We start from the raw sequence: 9,770 nt of genomic DNA on the forward strand, positions 1-9,770 counted from the left end.
GGTTCCTCCACAACTTAACGGTATTTCAGGCAACCCAAATTTCGGAGGGTTTCCTGGTGCACCCTGCCATTCATCCAAACGTTGGGTTATTTTAATAATTTTTTCCACAAATGAAGAAACACGTCTGGGGGACATTTTCAGAAAAAATTAGTACCGAGAACACAACAGCAAAAAAGTTTCAGAAACTGGTTTGAAATTTTTTTGAGTCATCAGAAACTTTATGACCACCATGTATGTAGAATTTGTCAAAGCTTGCATTGCTGTACATATCAATTTTGATTACATTGATCAGCCTCCTCAAAGTGTAAATTTTATGGAAAACATGAGATAACTTATCTTCCATTGGATTGGGGAATAATTTTACCTACCTCGTTCATTCACATATCTGTATTTATAAACTGAGGTTGACGCTGCTCATTTTTATACCTAAACCCACCTAAATTTTGTGTTGAATTGATTTTCAATAATTTTTGGATTAAGGTAAGAAAAAATCAAACCTGGGTCGAAACATGCAATTCTAGAAGCTTATACATATGATTATATGCACATCAAGCTTCTGATATAATACTGTTTTATCCCAACAATCGCAATGGTCGTAAAAAGAGAAAAGTTAGTAGCGTACATAATTTTCTTATCGATATCCTTTGATTCTGAAATGTTTCCAGCTTAACTATGACATCCAAAACATCGAACAACATCCTTGTCATAATTATTGACGAAAATTTCGACGAACTAAGAACTTTATTGGATGTGAACGATTCTCTGTTAAGCTATCTCGAAGTGAAGAGCATAATCACTAATGAAACCGTGGATTTGTTGGTAAATTAATATGAATTATGTACATAATAAAAATTAGTGATGTTTATTAATTTCTTTATAAGTTTTTAATTCAAGTGTTTTTGTTTAAGGGCAAGATTAACGGGAAAGCAAATAAGGCAGACAGGTTGCTTACAATTCTTCGTAATTTAAGGACTGACGAAGACCTACCAGTAATTATGCACGTTATCGGAGATGACGTTAGCTGCAACATAAGAGCTTTCCAAATATTCCAACCATACCTACCAGGTATACAAAAATTTTATTATAAACATGTACATACACAAGTAAAAAAACGTTGATCCCCTTAACATCCAGCCACCTGTAGGAGACTTCATAATGTGTATCAATCAGTACGTTGTGCGAAGTCAATATTTTTCATTAATAAGTTTTCCTCATTTAATATTATCAGCGCGCTTTAACTTGTCCCCGCAACATACACATTTTAACGGTGTACTTTCCGTGCTGTAGAATGTGGAGCGTGTATACTGACTGTGTTGTGGAAACCGTTAATTTGTGTATGAGACCGGGACAAGTTATAGCGCGCGGCTAATAACTAAGAAAACATCCCATTTTCCCACTTTGCATTTTTATCTTGTTTATTAAGTAAACTTTACGTTTTATTTACTTGGTACAACCAAAATCCCAATACTGATAAAACCCGTAGTGGCCAAATTGAACTTTTAAACTTCGAAACATATTGTTTAGCATGGCCTACTTGGCTTATAAAAATTCATCGGCAATATTAAATGAAATTTAAACTTGACCATTTGCTTTCAGGAAATTCAGAAAGTAACAAAAAATCTTAAACTTGAAATGACACGATAATTGGATGTGAATAAATCAGATTTCTTCTGAACAAACATGGTTTTGAATTTTCTAAGTCGCTGTCAACTTCGAAAAGTGCAAGATTTTTGAAAACCAGAGGTTTTGACTGGAAAAAGATTTAAGATTCGCGCCTCGACAAACTACAATTAGCCTCATGTAAATCTGAATTTTACATGCCAAATAGTCACATAGTGAATGGGAAAAATAATTACAAATTTTGGTACCCCTGATTTTGTACAAAAGGGTTCATTTTTGTGTCGCAAATATTTCTATGTTAAAGTGAAAGGCAGCGTTTAGAAAAACGGGGATTTTCTAGAAAACCCATATTTAAGGGCTTTCTCTGGGATTTTTGGGGGCTTGAATAAATCTAATTTATTCAGGAATCCAATTTATTCAAGATAGGATTTATGTACATGCTAGTTGATGCTAGTGATATTAGAAACTCAATTCACATGTGAAAATCCCCAAAATTTCATGCTGAATCCTATAACTTAATTAGTATTCATTAATGATGAAGTTAGCTATTTGTTTCAAAGCTTACAAAAATCCCACGGAAACTATGATAGCATTGGGGGTTTCAGAGCTTCGATTACAACAAAAACCACAAAAACTTAAGCTCATAAAAACCAGAAAAGTGGCAGACCCTACTCAAAGATAACTGAAAAATAACACTCATTGCTGTGGAATATTCAAAAGATCAACTTTACTTTAATCAGTTGCATTTCACTTTATTTACTACAATTATGCCAATAAATTACTTAACATATCATAGTATCGTTGGCGCCCCCCGGCGCCATTATACAGTATGCCTTGTGCCATATTGGCACATAAATCATAACTCGTATATATTCTTGCACCCATGGTGCAACGAAAACGGCTAGCCGTTGCACCATTACTGCAGCATTAGCGACCATCCGGGATACATAATTTTGAAAACTTTGTCAAAATTGTATGACCATTTCTCCCGGATATTTTGCACTATTGGTGCGTTTTGCATCCCTTCTCCCAATTATTTCGCATCATTTTGTGTTAACGATTGTTAGATATCAATGGTGCTATTAATTTATTAAAAAATTCGATTCGGTTTGTTCAATACCAATGGTGCGCCTAACTTATTCTATAATGGTCAAGGGGATTTTTAAATAGCATCAATTGATGCAAAAAACTCGTTAACAGACAGACAGACAGAGAGACAGACGGACGGACAAGAGGAATTCAATAGCTCTCATGCTACGCAGGGTGAGCTAATAAGCATATTTGTTTGACACTTTGTCCGTTTTATGGTTTCTCTCCTCATCTGTCTGCACTATTGTTGTGGTAATTCTTGTAGTGTTAAATAATCCTCTTAAAGAGTGAAAGTTGGTGTGAGGTTGGGTGCTATGTGAAATTGCATAAAATGGCATAGAATTTATTGCATTAATACCACTTGACTGGAGTACCGAGTAAAAATCTACCCATCTACTAGTAAAATATTGTTTTTCAGCAATAATTTTGGCAGCGTTAAAATTATTCAATTAAATTACATTTTCTATGTTTTAACTTGTTTTAACATACATAAGTTACAAATTTAATTTAATTTAATTTAAAATATTAATTTCGCCCTACAACTTAAACTTGTATAGTTTTGCAATTTGTAAAATTAAAATGTCCATTTTTATAAAGTCGGTGATAAAACAGTTAGAATTTTTGAAAATATGATGAACTTTGATGCCAAGAATTAATTTTAAGTGATCTTCCATCCGTTGTATTTCTCCTCACATAATACATACATACATACATCCGTTGTATTTCGATGATACAAATTAGTATTTTAATTAAACGAAGGACTCAAAAGATATACAGATTTAAAAATATTCCTTACTTTTGATTAATTAGTGGCATGGCAATATATAATTGTGACTAGTTTCTGCATCTCGATCCTTTCATACCTGTTCACTTTCATTCGTTTGAGTGACTATGATGATGCGTGATAGTGAATGAAAATGAATTTCCTGTTTGTTTCACACTTTCATCATAATCACACATTAAGCGTTGAGAAGTGACATGTTCATGGAGAAAGTTAGGGCGAGGCAAGATAAATGCGATGCAAGATACGTGCATATACGTAAACTTATTTATGCAGGAAGATGGTTAATGCATGTTTGAAAATGTTGCAAGGTGAAAAGTGGAGGGTTGAGAGCGGACAGCATAATTTATTAAGATCTGGCAGACGGCTGGGCAGATTTATTTCGGGTTTGGTTTTGGCCAACTTTCTCCTCATGTTGAGCCACTTGCTGCTTGCGCCACGTGCAACTTTCTCTCACAGGTACGATATTCATACCTCAGCTAAGAAGGCAAGTGTGCGTAAATCAACAAAATTGCATGCAAAACTTGCAAGGTTTTCTAAGTTACGATACACTTCTACGTCGATTATCAAATTAACTAATGTTCAAATAATGGCATTGGAACAGAAGATTAATGAATCCCTAAACTTAACTGCAGGGTTTTTGGAACTAAAATAGAAAAGTTTTCATATTTAACAAATTTACATATGGAAACATAAAAAATAGTGCACACGGAAGCCGTGGGGGCATTTGGGGTAATGCGTATTGAAGAATGGGGGTGAGAGGGCTTTATATAACACTAGCGTATAGCCCGGCCAAGGCCGGGTTCTAGAGTTCCAGTGGGGGGTGTGCCCAAAGCGAAAAATCCGTCATACTATATTTTAAATAATTCCCAGTGGAGACTTTGTCATACTACATACATACATCAGACTGAGGGTTTGCCCAAGTCATACTGCATTTTAATTAACCTGGTCACAGTAAAATTTGATTCCCCCCTGTGGGAGTAGTTGAATAGCTAATTACTTAAATTCCCGTCGCGTGGGAGTAACTGCATAGCTAACTATTTAAATTCCCACGCTTCACGCTCCCGTTAAGTTCCATAAACCCCGTTAACTTCTACAATTAACGCCAAGCTATTGACGGATTCGGATTCAGCGTCAAAAATACATTCGAATTGATATGCGACATCACGAATAAGCCAGATTTGGACACCACGGTCACGGCGAGGTCACGGGGGCCTCGCAGGTCAAAACCATTGACGGCGTTGGATTCAGCGTCAAAAATACATTCGAATTGACATGCCACTCGCTGTGGGTAGAGTTTCTCAAACTAAAATAATTAATTAATAGTGTTTATCACGATCACTTATCATGATAACCACTAGAGATGAGTGATGTATGTATGTGGGGTGTACATGTTCATGTATTCATTTATTCATGCAGTGCAGTGCATGCATGCAGTGGTTGCTCCGCTTCCTTCTTTGTCTACTATATGGGGCAATTTGCATTGCGAAGACGGACCCAGGGACCCAGGGATCATACTAACACTTTATTAGTATAACATAGGCCGATGATGGGGACATCGAGGGGACAATCGTGGGGATATTATCTCTTCGTCCCCACTCCCTTCCGCGGCCACTGGTAACCAACCGTACTCTTCGACAAAATCGAAATTTCTACTCTTCAGTATCCAATCTTTGAGTTAACACTCTCTGTAAACCTTCGCAAGGATTAAAATAAAATACAGAAGTCAAATTTAATTTTTAACATAATTAAATATGTGTGCGCATTGTCAAATTGGGCAATATAAATTTTTGCGGGTCAGATCGACCAAGTATAATTAAATATTTTGGAAAACTTGAAGTAATTATAATGCATTTGTTAGTTTACCAAATGGACGTGTGTACTCGCTTTGTTAGTCTGTTGCTCAGAAATTTTGGTCTCCATTCGGTTGCAAATTGTTACCAACCCACAATTTGCAACCTTATTGTTACTAGGCTAATTTGTAAGTCTGCAACTGAGGAATTTCTTGTAAATCACTTTTTGAAAACTTCCACGTCATTAATGAAATTAAGTAATATTCAAATTATCAGTTTCTAATTACAGGTTTTCGGGAGCTTCTAGTTTAATAACCATACCCCGGACAAATATTTTTTTATCCTACCCTACTCGTGTTGAGCTCAACATGAGTAGGGTAGGATAAAAAAATATTTGTCCGGGGTATGTTAATAACAGAACAAATAGTAACAAAATTAATGAAGACCGATCATAATTTGGAAGTCCACAAAGTTTTAAGTACTGTCAGCAGGCAACTAAAAGTCAGGCGTAAAAGGAGATGGGCGATCCATGAAAAGGTCACCCACATAGCACGTAACAAAGAACTTTCAAACTTTACCAGTGTTTAGAAAAAAAATAATAGAAAATTATTTTTCCCATAAAATTTTTCGATATCTGACTTCTGTGACCTGTTATTAGGGGGTGAAACTCATTAATTTGAATACGTTTGTTTGCTTTTGTGCATGATAAGTTGATAACCATTTTACTCGAATTTAGTGAAGGATCGGGTTTATTGCGCTGGGAATTGAAAGTTGATAATGTGTACCATATTTGTCTCAATTTTTTAAAAACTACATCACAAATTCACCACAAACAATGAAAAAAACAAGGGATTTCGGTGGAACTAGATTTCGGGCTGGCGGAGGAGAAGAGGCGTGATTTGGCGATCGCGCCGCGCAGGGCCACAATAGTAAAATATTATTTTACACCAGTTTATTTCTATTTTGACGTCAAAGTCATTCAATTTCGTATAAGTTGTACGTCAAAACAAAAATAAAGTTTGTTAAATAATATTTAGTGTAGCCCTCCGCGCTCCCAACCAAATCACCTTGCTTCCTCCGCCAGCCCGAAATCTAGTTCCACCGAAATCCCTTGTTTTCTGCATTGTTTGTGGTGACTGAGTTTAAAAAATTTGGCACACATATGGTTCACATTGTCAACTTTCAATTCCCAGCCTGATTAACGTGAACTCTCACTGGATTAAGGTTATAATTTTTTGTTACGTGGTATGTGGGTGACCTTTTCATGGATCGCCCATCTCCTTTTACGCCTGACTTTTAGTTGCCTGCTGACAGTAATTTCAGGTCTATTTCATGTACGCAAATTTTCCGTGACATGCAACACGTCCGGGAATCTTGCTTAAAGAATGTAATCCATTTTAAGCGGAGAAGAGTAAAGCATATTATCCTTGTCATGATAACAACATAAAAAGATGCATATCTTGCTATCATACATGACTTTTATGATGTAGTGATTAATTCATTACTGACCGGAGTACATACATTACTCTACTCTATCGACACGGTAATAACGGGAATTACTATTCGGCAATGTGGAGTTTATGAATTTAAGAATTATCTGAATTGCACTCACTATCTATACGGAATTATTTGCATATTATGTAATGATGAATTTACATTTCATTCTTTCATAATTGATCGCTGTGACATACTAATAATCTCATGAATGAAATAAAAGCTTCGAAATATGCGACTTTAATGGCAAAAACAGGTATTCTTGTTTGTTTCGTTAAACAAATATGTATTTTGCTATATCAGGGAAAAGTATGTTCTTAATTATAAGTTGACAATTAGTTCAGTTCATTATTTGATTTCCTCGCACTTTTAAATAATCCAAGTTTCTTAATAAATATAGAAATTATGTCTCAGACAAGGCAAATTGCAAATATTAAATATTAAAAATTATGAACCGATTTTGGACTACCTAAAATATTTTATGCGTATTAATTTTATCACGTTAAATTTTACAGGCGTCAAGACCACTCTTTATTTTTTACTTTAGCAGTTTAACTACATGTGTCGCAGCGTATTTTATTTTTCCAATTATCACAGACTTATCAATTTCAATAAGGAATAACAGATTTTCTAATAAATATTGGAATTATGCTTTAAATTAGATCAATTAAGTTTCTAAGCATAACATGAAATTATGGTAAACGAATAAATGACCTAGAAACATTTCGAACGTAATAATTTTGTCACATTAATTTTTACCGGCGTCCAGATTACTCATTTTTTATATTTTAAGTATTATCGATTTTCCAAATTATTACAGACTTATTAATCTGACAATGGAGGTCTCCCAACGTATGCTCACAGATTTGGACCAAACTAGTGTCAATCGATCACAAATATAATTAGTATGAAATTTGCAAATGGAACTATCTCCCAATGCGCAGGTTTGGCGGAGATATTTGCATAAAAAGCAGAAAAAATGCGCAGGAAATTTGGAAAATGAAAAATAGGCCACCCTTTTGGTGCGTTTTCTCCTCTTTTTGTGCAAATATCTCCGCCAAACCTGCGCATTGGGAGATAGTTCCATTTGCAAATTTCATTCTAATTATATTTGTGATCGATGGACACTAATTTCGTCTGTTAGCATACGTTGGGAGACCTCCATTGTTAGTAACACGTAAATGATTATATTCCACGTAGTTCATCACATTTTGGAAACAATGTAATCCAATTTAATTGAATTTACACAAGTTTTGCTTCTCGATATGATACGGTTTACTTTACATCTCCCGAACCGGGTCAGTTTTGTTGGGTAGAAAAGTGGAGAAAGTTACCGGTTCGAGTTTAGTCTGCTTTCACTCGTTCGGCGGCCAACACCTCGCCCTTCTCGCTCTCGACCTCTGCAATCTCGTCTTAGAGAAATCCAGTGTCTCCACTTTCACCGAAATTTGCACTCATGTTTCATCAAATTAAATGGTTGAGCATAACGAACTCCACTTTCATCTCTAAATTTAAAACATCCTTCAGTTCAGTGAAAGGCAGAGTTGGCAGAAGTTTAGTCAACAACTCGACTAATTGGGCTAAAGTAATGGTTGAAATTTTTCAATAAAATTTGTGACCTAATATTAACACGGAATTACAAAATGTGCATTATGGCTATGGCGTGAAAAAATTGTGTCACTATCAATATAAACGTGTTCGTTTATATTGTTTTAGGGCAACTCATAGATATAGAGTACAGTAGATTCGGCTACTTTTGAAAAAAGCGTCTCGGCATGGAGGAGAATTTGGGGATAATTTGGGGATAACGCATGGTTGCACGGTAGCGCATGGAATGCTTAGCACGCTTGCACACCATTAAAAAATTATTATTTGACACCTGTTATTTTTATTTTGGCGTTTAAATCATACGAAATTGAATAATTTAAACGCAAAAAAAATAAGTGGTGTCAAATAATAAAATACGGAGTTTAACAAGCTTGGTTTGTAGACACAGGCAGGGTTTAGGCCCACCTCAAAAACATTGCCGAGTTTTTAACATTGACTATATGGAAGAAGCCTGATCTATTCTACTCTATATCTATGGGGCAACTGTAAAAGTTGATAATATTTTGAAGAGTGAAAACATAAAACTGTATCAGAAATTTTCAACTTGCAAACAAATGGACGGCTAAGGTATCTAGTTTATGTCACTTGGTTTTCCTTACTACGTAAAAACTTAAAAATGGTGTCGTAACCTCACAAAATTCAGGAATTAGGTAAAGAAAACTGGAAACTTAAGTAAAATACACTGACTCATTTCTGAGCTAAATTTCTCTCTCTTCCTAACAGGTCGGATTTCGTGACTTTTGACTAAATTTGGATTACCGAGAAGCGGACTGTTCAATACTAAACAGTTTGACTCGATTTGTAAATCCATCATAAATAGGATTCCTTAATTAAAGCTAAACTGACCTACTACAAACAAGTGTCTTTTGTGCTTTGGCAATTTTATGAAATTTTCAAATTCAAAGGGAGTGCCAGGAACATACAGTTTGTGTATAATATTAAAAAATGAGGACAAATAATTAGTTTAAGTTTAAATGGAAAAAGTTTTTAGTGGTTAACCCTGCAAAAAGTGAAAGTGCATTCAAATTAGGCTTTTGACTAGTTTAGTAAATGAAATGCTGTCCCAAAACGGAAAATCCAACTTCAAAAGTACTGTTGTTAAGTATATCTGTGGTGCCACGTCGACCGCTTTGAATCATCCATAAAAAGGTCTAACACATAGCGCGTCACAAAAAGAAATTCAAACTTTGCCAGAATTTAGAAAATATTAATAGAAAATTATTTTTCCTATAAAATTTTTCGATATCTGACCTCTGTGACCTGTTATTAAGGGGTGAAACTCATTAATACGAATACGTTTGTTTGTCTGCGTGCACGATAAGTTGATAACAATGTTATTCGAATTTAGCGAGAGATCGGATTTAATGGGCTGGGAATTGAAAGTT

General features: G+C 35.1%; 1 protein-coding gene across 1 annotated transcript; it reads left to right on the top strand.

Moving 5' to 3' along the window:
- Positions 1 to 211: 211 nt before the first annotated feature.
- On the top strand, positions 212 to 2,643 carry LOC118437562. Its single transcript, XM_035856690.1, has 4 exons — positions 212 to 480; positions 666 to 819; positions 909 to 1,065; positions 1,597 to 2,643. Exons 2-4 carry the CDS (start codon positions 673 to 675, stop codon positions 1,623 to 1,625), a joined length of 333 nt encoding a protein of 110 aa, XP_035712583.1. The 5' UTR covers positions 212 to 480; positions 666 to 672; the 3' UTR covers positions 1,626 to 2,643.
- The last annotated feature ends 7,127 nt before the right edge of the window (positions 2,644 to 9,770 follow it).

This window comes from Folsomia candida, unplaced genomic scaffold, assembly GCF_002217175.1.
Source record: "Folsomia candida strain VU population unplaced genomic scaffold, ASM221717v1 Fcan01_Sc014, whole genome shotgun sequence".
Taxonomy (NCBI): Eukaryota; Metazoa; Arthropoda; class Collembola; order Entomobryomorpha; family Isotomidae; genus Folsomia; species Folsomia candida.

Bases quoted from the DNA above. Each gene is read 5' to 3' on its own strand.
- LOC118437562 (XM_035856690.1), top strand. From the start codon at position 673: ATGACATCCAAAACATCGAACAACATCCTTGTCATAATTATTGACGAA. The intron at 820-908 runs GTAAATTAATAT...TTTTTGTTTAAG, and splicing joins ATGAAACCGTGGATTTGTTG to GGCAAGATTAACGGGAAAGC. The intron at 1,066-1,596 runs GTATACAAAAAT...ATTTGCTTTCAG, and splicing joins ATTCCAACCATACCTACCAG to GAAATTCAGAAAGTAACAAA.